The sequence below is a fragment of the Pteropus alecto genome, unplaced genomic scaffold (genome assembly GCF_000325575.1).
Source record: "Pteropus alecto unplaced genomic scaffold, ASM32557v1 scaffold98, whole genome shotgun sequence".
Lineage (NCBI taxonomy): Eukaryota > Metazoa > Chordata > Mammalia > Chiroptera > Pteropodidae > Pteropus > Pteropus alecto.
In genome coordinates, this window is record NW_006443570.1 from 15,284,704 (window position 1) to 15,302,623 (window position 17,920).

The following is a 17,920-nucleotide window of genomic DNA, read 5'->3' on the forward strand; positions in this document are numbered from 1 at the left end:
CCAAGCGAAGTGGGGGAAAGTGCTTTGGATTAGTTGCAAAACAAGTAATTCAATATGTTCCAAGTTTACCTGAGGGGAGCGGGTGGAGGGTGAATGGTAGTAAATGAAACCAGAAAAGTAGCTGAGACCTTGTAAAGTACCTGAGAGTCTGTTATCGTGAAGACAGTGGGAACCCCTTATCGGAGGATTTTAAAAGAAGATTAGATTTGCATTTTCAGGCCTCAGTACCAAGAACATACAAAGATGAAAAGTACCTAAAAACAGGGAGACCAATTAGGTGGCCAGTGCAATCATTCTGGTAAGAGATCGTAGCGGCATGAACTTAGGTTGTGGCTGTGGAGATGGAGGTAAGTGAAGAGATCCCCGAGATACTTAGGCAGTAGACTGGACCAGACCTGGTGAACAATTTGGGTGGGAGAAGCTAGCAAAGAGAAATCTGGGGTGAATTCTGGGTTTCCCACTTAGGCAAGTGGACAGATGGCATGTCATTCACTGTGATAAATGACAAGAGGAGGAGCAGGCTGGGGTGGAGGTGAAGCAATATGTCTAGAATTAATGCCTTCAGTTCAGAAAAAAAGCATGAGGTCATCTCTCTTCATTATACCAACAATAATTGTGCCTTCAGCTCTGGATTTAGAGGGTCACAGAGCTCTCTAGACAGGTCAAAACAAGCAAGGCTAAAGGAATGAAAATTCTTTCATGACTGAAAACAGTTTAGCTGTTCAGCTTATATGTTGAGGAAGGCAACCCAGTAGAGGAATAAGCATGTGCGATAGATAGCAGGAAGGAATTGGGTTATTGAGAGGAGAGACTCTAGATGGTTCTTTTTAATTATTTTAGAATTAGGATTTTTTTTAAAAGGACAGGAACACAAAGTATTGCTCATCATTGACTCCTTAAGTTTATACCACCATTCATCTATTCATTCATTCATTCATTCATATATTCTTCACTCAACTGCCATCTCCTGAGGTCCACTAGGTGTCAGGCCCTGGAAGGCCCTGGAAATAAATAGGAAGCACCACAACCCCTCTTCTCCAGAAACTGCAATCTCAGAACAGGGACAGTATAAATCTGTGATTCCAATCAACTACTAAACATGCTAGAATTGGAGGATGCAAAGGGTGCTCTGAAAACACTGAGGAAGTTCATCTAGCCCATGTGAAGAGTAGAGTGGGCATTAAGGAAGACTTCCTGCAGGAGATGCCTCTTAAACCGAGCTTTGAAGAAAGAACAGGAATGATCCAGGGAGTGTATATCAGGAACAGCGTGCTCCAGGGTGTTAGAGCTGTATTTGTGAAGACTAGGAGAGAGCAAAGTTCTAGGAATTTAGTCTGGCTGGTCTGTAGAGTTGCAGGAGTGTGAAGTGGCGATAAATGTAGTGAAAGAAGTAGGCAGAATCTGCAGCTTGAAGGGCCTTTGTGTGCCTCGTGGAGGAGTTTGGATTTTAAATTTAAAACCATGGGGAACATCTGAGGAATCTGATCAAAGGAGTGACATTTAGTTTTCTATATCCACTATCTCTTTTAATCTTCTGGATGCCCTATGAAATAGGTATTGCTGTTAAGCACATTTTGTAGATGAGAACTCTGAAGCGCAAGATGAAATTCTTTATCAAACCCAAGCCTTTGGACCAAGCCAAGTGTTCTTTTTACAGTATTACTGGTCTCCCAAACTCGAAACAGGTCTTCTCCCAGGTCTTCGCTGCTCTGGGGTTTTATTCCAAGGATCCTGCTCTGCCGCAAAGGGACTCACACATTACTCCTATGCCCTCCTGCCCTCCAGGTTTTTGCCTGGGCATGATTATCTGCAACAGACTTCACCCAGTTATTCTTCATGCTACAAAATCCTGCTCCTTCTACCTCCACTATCCTGTCTCAGTCTGTATATTTAGGGAAAACAGCAGGTACATTTTACATATCAGCTTTAGCAAAATGTACCTGCAAAGATCTTGGTACTGGGTCTGTTTGCCCCTGATCTATCATTCGTCAAGTCCTCACATGGGGAGCTGATCCCTGCAGATTGCATTTCAGTTTCAGAGATTCCTTCAGGCAGTAGCTTCCAACTGAAATCAGCCAATGGGTGTCCTGGTGAGACATTAGATGATAGAAAAAGAGAGGAGCAAGGGGTATTTCTTCCTATCCCTCTCTTCCGTGGTGGTGGTAGAGGGGGATGTCTCAGACAGCTGCCGTTTCCTCCAGAGCTCCAGTTTCCATGACTTACCCTGGCTCCTGGGCTCCAGAAACCCCACTCCTCCGTTTATTTCTCCAGCCTATGGCTAGTAGAGTCTTCTAGCTATTGTTTAAAAAAGGAAAGAAAGAAAGGAAGGAAGGGAGGGAGGGAGAGAGGAAGGAAGGAATAACAGGCCCAAACAGTCACTTCTGCTAAGCCATGTCACCAAACCAAACTTAATAACTAACCTAATTGCAGTTTCAGCCTCTCCCAGGAGTGGAATTTTAAACCAATACATTTGAAATTTCCTGATCCATGCTAGTGAAGTAATCTGCCTGATAAGGCCCCCTGCCTTTCCCTAAGGGAAGATGTCTATGCCTGAAATAATCCACTCTTAATTTAGGTCCACCCTCTTTCTTCCTATAAAAAGGTTTGTACAATTCATCGGAGTGCTCTCCTGGTGATTCATGAATTGCTTAATAAAACCAATTAGATCTTCAAAATTAACTCAATTAAATTTTATTCTTTAATTCTATTGATAATTTCTGAGTTGCCTCCGTTCCGTTTGACTTCCCAACCCTTCCACCGCCAGGGTAGGGCCTCGTAGGACCCTTTAAGGACTGTGAGTAAACTTAAAGTGAGAAGGAAAGCCATTAGAGGGAGCCACTTAGAAGTCCTGCAGGAACTGGCCTGGTTTTTACCAGGATTACTCTGGCTGCTATCTTGAGAATAGACTGTAGAGGGCAAAAGAGGAAGGAGGGAAAAAGGTCATTGCTCCCATCAGAGTAAAAATCAGATAATGATCTTTTGCCTCTTTTGAAATTCTGTGGAACTCACAGTTATACCACAAATTTCAACGCTTACCTCCCTAATCAGAGGCCAATTTATTCTCTAGTTGCGTTGCATTGTCCATCTCTGAACCCCTCAGTGCCTCAAATAGTACCTGAAATAATGGGCGCTAAAAGAAGAGGGGGACCTTGTTTTTAATGAATGAATAAATTTTTTAAATGGCACAACTTGTCTCTCTCACTTGTCTGTAAACTCCTGAGGCTCAAAAACCTTATCTAGGCCTTTCTTATGTCTCCCAAGTGTTCATTGAGTGTTTGTTGAACGAATGACAGCCTGCTCTGTGCCAGGTGCTACAGGCAGTAGTAGCCATCATCATCACCCTCCCACCCCCACCCGCCTCAGAGGCGTCCCTGGAGCCCTGCTCCTCCAGCCTTCCTAGAGAGCAAGGCTTCTGCGAAGATTACCCTGAGGTTCCACTTTGGCAGAGGAAGGCTCCTTGTAGGTGACCAGTCTACCCTGTCCTCTGGACAGTGGCAGGCACTTCCTGTTTGGGGTGGAAAGGAACCAGACAATTTCCTGTTAGCAGGTCTTTTGAGCACAGCAGCAGATGCCGATTAGGTCCTGGCCCAGCCTTTCAGGTCAGATGCCTGGCAGTTAGATAGCCTTTATGTGGAAAGGAAGTGGGGCACAGCGCCAAACTGACCAGGCTTTTATTGTGCTCCTTGCAAGTCCCCTGGGTCCTGGTGTGAGTAAAAAACAAACCAGAAGAGGCTGACGCCCAGCAAATCTTGATGAGGGTTAGGGGAGCCAAAGAGCACTGCCTGGCAAGGAGGTGCTCATGTAATTGTCCTAGGGCGGGCTTGTGTATGTTGTCTGGATGTGAGCACACTCAAATGTGAACCTGTGTAAAGAATACATGTGTGTATGCTTGTGTCTGTGCACCCACTATCTAGCGCTTGATAAAATTTAACACTTAATAATTGTCAAGCTTGCTCCCCACAGCAAATTGGAGCACTAAAAAAGGCAGGAGTTACTGTAGTCCCATTTTAAAATGGCAGAAACTCAGTGGTTAGTTGACTTGCAACTTTTAAGAGAATGCGGGAAAAAAAAATCAAGATTCAAACCCAGGTCTGTCTTGCTGCAATGTTTTTTTGCTTTTTCTACTTCCATATGAGCCTATGCATATATGCATATGTACAAGGGGGTAGATAGGGAGATACACTTGTGAATGTGACCCAGACTGATGAGCCCGCATCCGTATGTGCTAGAGAGAGGAAATTTCTCTTCTAGAGGCAGAAGCAATTGTTAGAAAGTCAGGGCTTCTGGATTGAATCACAGCTAAAAATGCACAGAGGTTATGGTGAATAATGAATACAAATGATCATACCTAAAGTTCTCACAACTTTGTGGAAAGCCTCCTTTCAGCTCTTCCAAGCTAATCTCATATCCTCTTTATTCCTCTTCTCATTCCTATTATTGTGGTTTTTGGAGGTTGATCATTCTATTAGTGCCTTTCTCCAGACCCCAGAATTCCTTCTGATAAAATCTGCTTTGTGTTATGCACACTTCCTGGGAAGGAGGAAAGGGCAGAGACAAAGCTGATTGTTCCTCATATTATGAAAAGAGAAACTGAGGCCCAGAGGGGCCTTGTCCAGGTGGACACATCCTGCCTGATTCAAGGGGTTCTGGCCAGCTGTTGCCTTCTGTCAGAGAAGAAGGAATGACCCAGGCAGCTGCCAGCTAGGGCAGGCAACATGCCCAAGCCCTGGCATGAGTTCCACAGAAGTCCTGTCCACTCTTGAATGGCTGGGATGCAATGTCGATCTGAACCAAGTCTAATGCAGGAGGGAAAAGAAGCAGCTCTCTTTGAAGAGGAGGTGTGGAGAGGACTGCCAGCCCAGCTGCGTCAGGAACCTGCCCAGTCAAGATAGAGAGGGAAGGAGAAAGCCAGACCCTTGGAAAACCTAGTGCTTTCTTCCTCTTGAACATTGGTATCTAGTATTTAGTGATTAAGTGGATCTGGAGTAGGGCTCTGGAATCTGAATTTTAATATGTACCTCCACATTAAATTTGACTTGAGGTGAGAAAGTATAGTGTTTAAGGGCCTAAGATCTGGACTTACACTCCAGGTTTGAACCCTGGCTCCATTACTAGATTTGTGACTTTGGACAAGTAATATCTTTCTGTGCCTCAGTTTCCTCGTCTTTATGATGCAATAAGAATACTTATAATAGTAGCTTTCTCATAAGGAAGCTGTAAAGATTCAATGACATAATTTATGTATAACACATATATGGCACATGTTAATTTCTCAACAAGTATTTACCATTATTACTGTTCTGACATCTTATTCTCATCCCTACCAGAGGAAGGAATAATAGTATTGGATTAATATAGTAATTTGTCAACACAGTATTGTTTTAGATGTGGATGATCTTTGGACTGAGCTTTGAGAATCCCTTCTCCAAAGTCATTCTCCTCCCATCACTCTTCTGATAGCCTGGCTGTGGACTGAGCTTCTTCCAATAAACTACCCAGCCTTTCTCATCTTCCTTTCCTCCTTGATCCCTCTCTCACATAGCAAGCTGCCTTCCTTCTTCACCCCATTGAAAGCTATTTGGCTCAGGATGTATCCTGGAAAATAGAAACAAGCAGCAAGCCAGTTGTGGAGCTGTATAGGCACCTGTGTTCCTGAGAAGATCACAGAATTTGGTGCTCTGAGATTTATGACTAAGCTTCAGAAGAAGAAAGGAACTGAAGCTTCTGTTACCCAGGTTCTAATCATGGAAACATGCTGTCTTCCTGAGAAACAAAGACATCCTATGCAAAGCATAGTTGAAGTTCAATGGTGAGTGTGTAGGTGAAGGAAGCTCTGTTCTGCACAAATTCTTGCAGGCACTTCCAAGTCTGGATGGCATCTCCAAGTGACCATAAGCAGAGGTGGAGTGGGGAGAGGTAAGGATGAGATGAAATAATTTAAGGACTCAAAAGAAGAGCAAAGGAAATCAACTTTCAAACAGCAATGGTACTAGTTTTTGAGGTCCAGGCACCAGGGCTCGCCTGGGATGCAGAGAAAGGCAGGGTCAGCTCTCTGGGTGGTTGAGCCTGTCACTCAGCCCTCCAGAGAATTACTGCTTCCTGCCTTCCCCTCTCCTCCCAATGTAGCTGAAATGGAGAATCCTAGGGGTGTGCTGGAGGAAGGAATGGAGAAACTCTTCCTGAGGTAAAAATTGACAACTCTGAGTTTGACTCCAGCTTGGTCCACAGTGTCCCTACCAACTGGTACTCAGAATTCTCTGCCCCAAAGCAGTTATATTTGGCCTATCAAAATCCAACTTTTAGTCAAAGGCACTGTATACCATGTCATACTTGCAACCTTCTGACATCCTCCCAAACACACACACACACACACACACACACACACACACACACACGGTTGCCTGATTAAGTAGAGGATACCAAGTTAAACTTGAATTTCAGATTAATGATGAATAATTTTTTAGTATAGACATGTCCCAAGTATTGCACTGGCACATACTTATTCTAAAAAATTACTCATTGTTAATCTGATACTCAAATTTAACTAGACATCCCTTTTTTTTTTTTTTTGACAACTTGTATTTTTATTTGCTAAATCGAGCAACACTACCCACTCCCCTTCAGCATCTCCCTCTTCCAGGCTCTCCACAAGACTTTGCTTGAACCTTTAGCTGTGTCACAGTCTGTTCTGTCCTTTGCTGAGAACCTTCTTTCCAGAATGTCCAAATAGTCTGAAAGCTCTCAAAGGGTAAGGCGCAGGCCTTGTCCACAATCTCTGGGGCTTCGTTCTGGACAAGGAGGGATGTGCCATTGAAAGACACCTTTTTCTTTTTAGCTGCCAGAGGAGCGTCTGTTTCTAATTGGTTCGCTCAGGATGAATGACCCCTTTCCATTGGTTGGTTGGGAGGTGGGTGGGGCCTACTGCAATTACTTCACCCACAAGGAACACCTCTTTCCAAGAAGGCTGGCTAATCAAAGGGTCTTTTAAAATTCCTCCACCAGAACGGCCCCTTTTTCTAAACAACACAAAAGCATTGTGTGCTACTAAACCTTCTGAGGCCCTAAGCCTTAGGATAAAAACACCACATTACATCTGCTTAGCACTTTATAGATTCGAAATTACTTTTACAGTACATCAACTCTTCTAATCCACACAACCCCCAGAGGAGGATATCACTGTGCCATTTTTATTTTACAGATTAGCAAATTGAGACTAATAGAGAGACAACAACCTGCTGGCAGTTACTAAGGCAGATAATGAAAACAGTTTACTTTTGCTCAGTGCGAGTTTAGCTAAGGCTTTCACGTAAATCCTTCCTCCACACCTTTACTACGACTGCGTGGGATACATAAAGCCAGGCACTTTACACTCGTTTTCTCTTTTAATCTACGAGCAACACTAGGAACTAAATATCATTTGCTCTCATTTTATTGATGAGGAAACTGACGCTCAAAGTAGTTAAATCCTTTGCCAAAGGTCACAAAGCTTGCAGGCTTCCATTTATTAAATGCGTACTTCATAGCTTTGTGCAGTGGCAATATCATAGCCAATGAGGTTTATCCGAGGCATGATTATTACTAATTAAATGTGTACTTCATAATGCCAAGCACGGTGCTGAGTCTCTTACAGGCATTATTCTCTCATTAAATGCTCCTTACAATGACTTGATGTTGGTATTCTTATTATCCCCAGTTACTGATGAGAAAAATCGGTTCAGAGAGGGTGAGTGACTTCTCCAAGACCACACAGCCAGCAGGTAGTTGAGGCAGGATTCACAAGCAGATCTGAAACTTAAACTCAATTCTTCTGACCCTAGCCTGAGACTCATTCTCTCACACCCAGAGTCTCTCTCCCTACTTGCCTGCTTGAACGATCAATGACCCTCAGGCCAAGACCCCTCTTATAGAAGTCTTAGGTAGCCATAACCGTCAGGAGAAGACCCTTCTTCTACCCCCTGCCCGCTGCCCTCCCCCGCCACCCCGACAGATCCGACTCAATTGGAGGTGGCAGGCGAGAGAACGGGTCCTCAGGCACGCGGAGAGGCGGTGCCGCTTGCGGAAGAGGCTCCAGGACCTCTGCGCGTTCCAGAGTGGGGTGGGTGGGGCCGCAGTGCCCGGCTCCCGCCCCCTCCTCCCTCCCTTCCTCCCTTGCCTACTAGGTTTCCAGGCCGGCAATCCACTGAGCAGGCACAGCCGGAGCTGCACGACCTCGGACCAGCTCCCGGCGAAGCGCGGCAGAGAAACCTCCCAGAGCGCGAAGCCCCGGCACTGGCAAACTCCTGGAACCTACCCACCTCGCGCCGAGCTGGAGCATCCGCGGAGCCCGGGGCACTGCGGACCGCGGGGCAGTTTTCCCCGCGCACCTCAGCTCCCCACCTCCCCGCGCTCCGCCGCAGGGGCTGCGGCGAGATGGCCGCGCGTGTTGGCCTCCTGCTGCGCGCCCTGCCACTGCTGCTTTGGGGCGTCCTGGACGCCCAGTTCGCGGAGCGCGTAAGCCAGGAGCTACGCAGGGAGGCGGAGGTAAGGGGTGTGTGCGGGGCGGAGAGGGTCCGCGTGCTCGAGACCTGCCAGAACTTTGCCTTCAGGCTACCCAGCCGTTCTCATCTGAGCTGACAATCTGCCTTACCCTCCCCCTGTCCTCTGCAACCTTCACACTTGCACACAAAGGGCCTGGGGCAGCATTCTCCCCACTTGGCAGGTCTGGGACCACACAGGCACATTGATTTGCATCGATTTTCCGGGACAAGGGCAAGAGGGAGAGACAAGATGGGACAGACAGGCAAAAGTTGAGAGAGATAGGGAGTCCTTGCATCCCAGTTTGGCACGGAGCCACTGTTCCTCACCTCTTAGGCTGGGGAGACTTGGCAGTTCATTCATCAGATGCCCGGAGCCCTCCCCGAGTGTCAGACACTGTAGAGGCCCCCAGACTGGTGCGGTGGAGAGGGTTCTGTTGACGGGGCTGGAATACCAGTAACAGAACTGGCTTCCTGGGTGGGTGCTGCCTCTGGGGCTGACCAACTTGGGCAAGTCAGTGCCCAAGCTCAGAACAAGTTACCTCAACTGTAAAATGGGTGAGAACAGTATACTACTCTCAAGAGTTTCTTCTAAGGCGCTTTAAACAGTGCTTCTGGACTGAACTTGAGAATAGGGGGTGGGGAGGTGGAAGTGAACCTTAAAGATTTCCCATTTCATTTTCCTCCTTTGGAGTCAACTGCTTGCTATAGGTTGCAGCTTTTTGCGAGGTAGTAGGGGTGGACTTGGGCATCTATTTTCTGGATTAAGGTGATCGTAATAATATACCAGTATCATTTCTTTCTTCCCCAAAGACGGATCTCTGTATTCTTAGCTCTTCTTAGGAGTAGGACTGGGGTCTCCACTATTTTAAGGAAAAGAGATGTGAATAAATTCTAAATTACTGAGCCTGGCACTCTGCCCTAAGACTCTTCCCCCTGCCCCTTAAGAGCATCATTTCTGCTCTAAAACTGCCAGTTGAGAGCTTCTCAGTATCCTCCCACTTGCCTTCTTTGGAAGAGGCAAGCTGACTTTGAGAAGCCTGCAGCATGAAGAGGGCCCTCTGAATCTCCCTTCCTTCCATCAATCAGCCAGTTCCTACTACCGCTCTGGAATATCTGAGAATGGCCCTGCTTCAACAAGGAGGTCCTCTCTCAAACTCCCTCACCACCTCCCCTTCCAAGCACTGGTCTTTTGCTCTGCGCTCTTTACTTTTGCAATTTCAAGAATCACTTTGTTTCTCTGAACTTAGAATCTTACAACATCAAGTGCAGAGTCCTTGTGGGCCCAGGAAAAAGCTTCAGTCTGCCAAGCCAAGTCTTGTTAAAAAGTCCCACTCCACCTCCCTGCAAGTACAGGTCCCAGGCAACCCTTGGCCAGAAAACAGAGACAATATCTCTGCCACCCCTGCCTGCGGTGGCCCAAGATGAAGAGAATTTCATCTTGGGGTGTACTTGAGAAATGTAATATTTAGCAGATTAAGTCTCTTTCAGTGTATTTAACATGAATGGGGGAGGAGGATTTTTAACTCTGAGAACGAGAAACATTCTAAAAGCATAAAAACTCTGGAAATGTGTTATAGGTGTGTATGTGTCCCTATATGTCTATACATGTACATAGGTATGCATTTATACGCAAATTTGTGTGTCAGTATATCTATATGTATTTCTGTATATGGTCAACTGCGTGGGTTTCAGTGTATAAAAGGGGTTAATAATGACTATTTCACAAGATCATTGTGTGGTCTCATTAAGATCAGCACAGTACTAAGTAAAAAGAAAGAAGTCTATAAAAGAAAGTTGCTCTCAATATCATTGTTAGTATCTTTATCATTATTTTAGAGAACAGAGCTGCAGATTAAAGTCCTGGCTTGGTGACTAGCTCTCCTAAAACAATAACACAGAGCAAAATATGTAAGGCAACTATTTTCAGCATTGGACAACAGGCAGCACAGGGCTATAATTCCTGAGATGGTGTTGCAGTTACTTTGGCTACATTACAAATTGCCCTGAAACTTGGTGAAGTAAAACAACCATCTATTACATTCATAGATATTGTGGAGCACATCAGGGCAGCTTGTGTCTGCTCTACAATGTCTGGGGATGGAATCATCTGAAGGCCGTTTACTCACCTATCTGGTAGTTGATGTTGGCTGTCAGCTGGGGGCCTCAGTTCTCCACGTGGGTCTAGCCACATGGTCTCTTCTCTCCATGTGGGCCAGTTTAGGCTGCCTCAAAACATGGTGGCTGGGTCTCAAGGATGAGTGGAGTGGAATGTGGGAGAGAGAGAGAGAGAAAGAGAGAGAGAAGTTGTGTCCTCTTTATTACCTAGACTAGGAAGTTGCATAGCATCACCTCTGCTGTATTCTGTTGGCTGAAACAGTTGCACGCCCCAGATCACAGGGAGGGAATATTGTAAGAAAAATATGGGAATAGGAGCTACTGTGTGGTCATTTAGGGAACCACAGCCATCCACATAAGAGAACCGCACAAAGTGAGCCCCAAGATCACTCCAGCTTTTTGCTTGGGTGTAATTCCCTGATTGCAGTGCAGGGAGCTAGACCCCAGCAAAGCACAGCAGTCCTGCTGAGCTCACGGGCAAAGGTCAGAGTTCAGGACATAGAAGAAAAGAAATAATAAAAACAAGATGTGTGACCTTCAGCTAGTCCCTTCACTTCTCCAGGCTGCAGTTTCCTCTGTAAAATAAGTTAAATTTCTTAAATGATTTTTAATATTCTCTCTAGCGCTAATATTCTTGGGCTTTGGTGTGTTTGTATGCCTATGCCTTTGTGTGTCTGCTTGCGTGTCTATGTCTGTCTGGCTGGATGTGTCTGTGTTCCCATGTCTCTGTGTGTATCCCTGTACCCTGTGTGCATGTGTCCCCTGTGTGAACACAAAGTAATAAAGTTGAGGGCTTTCCAGAGTGGGCTTTGCCTGGGAGGAGACTGCTTACAAAGCTGCATTATGAACAAGTTCATTGTTGCCCACTTAGGAAAACTAGGGCTGCTCACAACTCTGGTGAGTAGGAAGGGCCTCTACTGATGAGTTGCAATATTGAGAGTTAATGAATGACATAATCACCCTGGCCCCTCTCCTATTCACAGCCAGGCCCTACCCTGTTCTTGGGCGACACAGACTATCCCAAGGGATCCATCTGTGATGCTTTGCTCAGACCTTCTTTAGAACAACCAGGCAGTATGTCTAGGACCTCCCTTCCACTGCTCTCCTGCTCAGCTATCCTGATGCGCTGTACAACAAGGAGCCGGGGAGTTCGTTTCTCCAGGGAGACACTGGAGCTTCTGTAAAACATCCACCCCCAATGCTGTGTCTGTTTCTCATACCCCAGAGCCATTCATTTGACTTTTTGTGAGTCAGAAACTCAAAAGCCCGGGTGTGGAAACCGTTCCCAAGAGCTCAGCTTAGTGACTCATGAGTACAAGATGAATAGAAGTGCAGAAGAGGCTCTGAAGGGTCCCAAAGGACCGTAAGTTGGTGGAAAAGTAGTTGGCAAGCCAGCTTGAAAATCAAGAAATCTAGTGAATCTAGGTGGTAAAAGCAGAAATAAAAAAGAGACAGGTAGTTAATTCTCCCTAAACCCAGCCTTGGTTAGGGCATTATTTTGCACCTTAAACTTAGCCTCACAAGCCACGTGAACACGATGGATCCTGACAGCATGGTTATTGGATAGTAGAAAAAGCACAAGATGGGGTCTGGATGGAGGCTGGCCAGCTAACATTTTCCAACTTTTTTAAAAATGGAAAATGAAGGAGGGAGCAGGGATTACAGTAAGAGGTATTTAGGTTACACCCAGACAGAACTTTGTGAATATGAGACTAGGGACAAGGGAAAGGAGGAGTAGAGAAAAGGAGTCAGACAGAGAGAAGGTCAAACCTATACCCAAAATAATGGAAAGAGGCTGAGCTGGTCCCACTGCCCTGAGGCCTTCAGTAGACCTCAAGGGTCTGAGAGCAAAACCAAAGCATCCTGAAAGCAGATGTTTGTCTTTGTGAAGGAACATGCTTCAGTCTTGTTGAATACCTGTGGCTTGTCAGAAATCTGGTTTGAGGTGTGATGAGAGGTCTGAGCCCGACCTCTATTGAAAGCTGAATCTGCCACCTGAACAGCTTCTTCCCTCTGCTCTGCCCCTAGACCTGCTTATAAAGGAGACAGAAGGAATCCAGTTAGAAAGACCCCCAGTTTTGCCTTTTTCTTATGTGAGGGCCATCTCCCACTGGAGAGAGCAGCTCGGCCCCCTGCTATCTCAGTCGTAAAGCCTCTGAGTCACTCATTTAAATGTGAAACAAAACATCCTGGATAGGTGTCAGCATAGGTGTCAGAGTATTCAGACTCAAGTATGGTTCTGTCACTCACTGAGACTCCTTACCAAGGTACTACACTCCCCTGAGACTTACTTTCTTCATCTTGAAAATGCCTATGTTCTTGCAAGATAATTGTGAAACTCAAAGAAGGCTTAATCCCCTTAAACGCTCTACAATAGTCAAAGGCTCACTGTGCTCCTGACTACCAGAAAACATTTTTATTTATAGGACACGCAAGGAAGAACGCCAACTATCATCCCTTGCATCTTGACTTGGCTTATAATGTAAAAGATGTATTGGGTGATAAACAGTCACATAGAGTCACGACGGAAGACTAAAATCATAAGGAAAAAATATGACATGGAATAAATCATAGGTAAAGCAACATGGTTTCTGTGTAAGCTTGCCATTTTGCAATTTTTAAATTCCTGGTTTCATTTTTGCTGCTGCAATTCTTTGATATAGAGTATGTCTGTCACAGCCACTCTGTGGACATGAGACTGGGAGCTGTCCCTCCTAGACTTCCAGCAAGAAAGCTTTGTGACTACAGAGGGGAAAATAATGTTTTTAATGGGACAATTATCATAAAGTGTTCCCAAATCATCTTCGTACTGGATTTTCACAATTCTCCAATAAGAAACATAAGCAGTATTCTTACCCCCATTTTATACTTTAGGGCACAGAGAGGTGAAATAACTTTGTCATAGTTCACACAGATAATCAGTAGTAGACGCAAGGCTGTAATAATAGACAGACCTGGAATATAACTTAGCTCTAATCCAACCTCCTCGTTTTATGGAAGAGGCCCAGAGAGGCACAGGACTTGCTTAAGGAAACATAACTAGCAGCAGCACCAGGAATAAAACTCAAGATACTCCGTCCAGTGCTCTTGCCCTGCCAGACCAGTGACTCAGAGTTCCTGACTCAGGCCTGGATTCATTTTGCTACACCTTATTGCTAGTCTTGCCCTGCTCAGAAATGGCCAGAATTTCCCCTTCCCTCAGGCATTAAATGGGCTGGGCTCTACACACCCTCCCATGACAAGTCGGGACAGATTCAAGAATAGAACCCCCAGAGTTCCGATTCCATTCAGCTTTCTGGGTCCTGGGAAGAACTGTTTTCATTTTACCCAGGCACCACAGCCATTCCTAGGGCTTTTCAGAGGCGACTCCCCAGGAAAATGGCCCCAGCCCTGACCAAGTGGGTGAGGCAGGTTGGCATCAGCTTTTAGGCCCAGGCATGGTGAATCACCGAAGGGGCACAGCCCTCCCGCTTCCTCTCCACTCAGCTCAAGCCCTGAGCTCCCCAGGAGAGAAAATGGGTGGAGAACAGGGAACAGAAACCTGGTATTTGAATTGCAAAGCAGAGGGGAGGAGCCTGTGTACTACCTCCACGAAGGAGGAACAGGTGACCAGCAGTAGAGCTCAGAGAGTCCCTGAGAGAACACAGGCCCCCAGGAAAACTGCAGTTAGGGACAAGCTGGGATGAGAATGGGAGCTCCACCTCCCAGTCCTATGTCTTTTCCTGGGATCCCTTTGCCACACTGCCCCTTACCCCACACCCCAGCTCTGATATAGACAGGGTTTTTCTCTCACTTTTGCAGGGGAAAACTGAGGCACAGCAAGTGGACTCACAGAAGAAGGTTAGGGAGAGCTCCAGGAGCAGAGGGTGTCCCAAGCCTGCCTCCTCCTCACCAGGCACATGGGTCTGCCCACTCAACAGAACTTTGGAGCACTCAACACTGATGATATCAAGGGGAACTTACTTTGTATTAAAAAAAAAAAAAATTTAATATAGATATATTAAACATAAAATAAGTATAGGGGAGTTCTTAAGTCCTTATAAGCCCCATGATAACACTTCAGTGCTTTTATGGAAATATACAATGTCAGATTCTTAACATTTATTTTTCTCATTCTTTTGGTGTCTCTTGGCTGGTGTCCTGGATGTGTGCTCACTGCCTCCTGGGAATCCAGCTATGCCTTGCAACCGACAAGGTCCTAGAGACAAGTCAGGAGAAAGGCTCAAGACTTCTCCTCTGATGGAACCCTAAAAAAGATCTCCACCCTCATCCTACCCTGCACAACTACCTTGTCTTCCAAAGCACCAGGCACAGGCCCAGCCAGGAAACAGGAGACGCCGCTAGTCAATTTCCCCTCCCTCTTCCCCCTCTGTCCAAGGCTTCATCATTCCAGAACTGGAGCCAACAACCTGATAAGGTCTGGGTGGGTTTGTGGGGAGAAGCACAGGGAGTGCCAGCCTGTTGGCCTGTGACCCCAAATCACTTACTCAGCAAAACTACTTCTAAGGAGACATTAATTCCCTGACTGCCCTTAAAAAGCCACTCTCTCCATCCTCACCAGGGGAAAGGGAGGAGGCTAGGCAGAGAGCCAGGCACCTGGCTGGGGTGAGGCAATTCTGGAAGAGAGCACCTGAACTGAGAACAGAAGTGTAACTGCCTGTTCAAAGCAGTTCCCGTCTTACAGATGGGTTGCGTTCCAAAAGTCTGTTGTTAATTTTCCCTCTAAGATTAATCAACTAGATCAACTGTTTATTGAGCATTTACTATATGCCAGGCACTATGCCAGATGTGCATTGCTTTATTTAATCCTTCTGAGAATTCTGTGGAATTACTCTTGTTCTCACATTATGGATGAGAAAATGGAGGCTCAGAGAGGTTAAGTAATTTGTCCCCGGCCACCCAGCAGAGTCAGGGTTGGGAACAGATTCTGAATTCCAAGCCCAGTGGCTATTCCATGATGCCACACTATGCTGAGCAGCAAATAATCTTTCAGATAAAGCCACTAGAACTCCTTTAATCCATTATGCATCCCAAAATAGTGTACACGAGAAAAGGGAAAAAAGAAAACAATAGTGCTGAAATTCTAATAAATTATTGCAGAAAAACAATAAAACGAACTTGGAAAGTTCTTTTGTCCTAGCATAATGGTTCCTTATGGTAAGTGGCTTTATTGAGAAGAAGACATGGAGGTCATTAAAGATGGATGCAGTGAAATCCACCAAGAGGAAGCTAGATACTTGCAAAGGCTCAGGGGCTTGCAGATCCTGGCTCAGTGTCTAGTTTCAGTCCCATTTTGTGCCTTTTCCTTGAGGCAGCAGCTATGATTGGAGTTGATTGGAGTTAAGAAATACAGAAAAGTGACTAAGAGAAGAAGTAAGACAGAAAATTATTTATGTTTAGGCAACACAGCAAGGAGTGGTAAAAATTAAGAGATGATGTGTGTCTGTATGAGAATAAGCAGCTGAGGTGACATTTTAAAGAAGCGATTCATGGGGCTTAATCAGTGAGAAGGGCAAACAGCTAGCCTACAAGTACATTGTTTCCCCCTCAGGGTAGGACTGGTGACAGGTAAGGACAATGAGTCCCACACTTCTCTCCACTGTCTTTCAAGAACTCAGTTCTTGAGAAAGCAGCTTCCAGATATATGAGGGCAGGCAGTGAGTAAAAGGCACTTGGATGGTGGGACCTTCTCCTTATATTGATTTTCCTAGGAGATCTCATCCAGGTCCACAGCTTCACATCATCTATCTACAATGCTAAGAGAGTCCAGCTTCTCCCCTGAGCTCCAAGATCATACAGCTAGTGTCACTTGGCATCATCGAGTAAATCCCCTCTTCTCCACCCCCGCAACCCCAGCTGTTTCTCCCTCAGACGTCCTCGTACAGTAAATGGCATTACCTTCCAAGGCAAAAATTTAGGAGCCATCCTGGATTCCTCCCTTTCTTTCATTCCCCACAATTAATCCATCATAAAGATGAAAATAAAACTCACATTTCTTACGCCGGCTGACAGTCCACCTCTCTCTTTGACGTCATTGCGTGCCCTGCTGCTTCTCATTCACTGCTCCGGCCTTCCTTCTGTTCCTTACATACACAACGTCATTCCTAGCTCAGGGCTTTTGCATTCGCTGCTCCCTCCGCTTGAAACTCCCTTTCCCACCTCGTTGCAACGTCTCACCTAGTTATTTCTCATTCTTTAGAACTCAGATCAAATATCAGCTCTTCAGAGGGTCCTTGCCTGACCTTTTGACGTAAACTTTCTTTCTAAATTATTCTTAATCACGTCACCCGGTTTCTTTATTACACCAAAACGCTCTCCTTTATCTGTTATCTGTGCTTTTATTGTCCATCTCTATCCATATCAGCACCTTTAGGGACATCTCGTTGACCGCTGTACCTGGCAAAGTACGTAGTACATTGCATGAATTAACAAACGCATGAATGAAAGGAGAAAGTTGCAGGATTCTGATTCAAAAAGTACTTCTCTAGAGAGTTAAGTGTTTATATAAATCATAGGGTTGAGGGCAAGTGCATTTGTTGTTCTTGAGCCTTAAATACATCTGCATCTGGGGAGAGGAGAATTGTTCAGGAAGAAGCCAGAATTAGATAAGTAATTCTCAGTCCATGCGTCCCAGAGCCTGCAGGTGATCAGCTCAACTCCCCATCAAAATGGGAAACTTCCTAGAGAGGTGAATTGTATCAGGAGCAGAGTTGAGGTATATGAATAGTGCATATCTACATAATGCATATTATAATAGCTACTCTGTATGGAGCCCCCACTAGGTGGCGGGCACTTTGCTAAGTACTTTATATTCACTATTGTGTTTCTCACACGTACATACACATACACATAAAAAAATCCCTGTAAAGTAGGTTTTGTTTCTAATCCTATATTACAGATGAGAAACCAGTGGTTTAGAGAAGTAGCTTGCTAACTGGGATTTAAACACAAGCCAGCCTGACTCCAGAGCCCATAACTCTCCTGTCCAGCATGGCCTGCCAGCTTCCTGACAATGCCATGAGATACGCAGGGTAGGGACTGCTTGGCTAGTTTTAGAAGTAAGGGAGCCAGGGTTCAGAAATATCGAGTGACTTGCCCAGCTAGTCATCTCTATGGATTTGCCTAACACTGAGTTTACGTTCTTCTGACTTTGATCTCAAGACTTTCTGCCGTATAGCTCATAGACCCTGTTGGGACAAGGGGTGAGACCAGCATGACATATATGCCATGGAGACCAATGTGGGGGAAGGATGCCACACAATAGGAACAGCTGACCTCTCTCTCTCCCC

The 17,920-nt window shown here is 45.5% G+C and overlaps 1 protein-coding gene and 1 pseudogene across 1 annotated transcript in view; both read left to right on the top strand.

The window, feature by feature from the left end:
* Positions 1–7,521: 7,521 nt before the first annotated feature.
* LOC112473429 lies at positions 7,522–7,652 on the top strand (annotated as a pseudogene).
* Positions 7,653–8,098: 446 nt separating this feature from the next.
* The window catches only part of MMP28 (matrix metallopeptidase 28), a 21,760-nt gene continuing 11,938 nt past the window's right edge, over positions 8,099–17,920 (top strand). Inside the window, exon 1 of the mRNA XM_015599121.2 lies at positions 8,099–8,520. Coding sequence (XP_015454607.1) covers positions 8,410–8,520 — 111 coding nt within the window. The 5' untranslated portion in view covers positions 8,099–8,409. The remainder of the gene's footprint in view (positions 8,521–17,920) is intronic.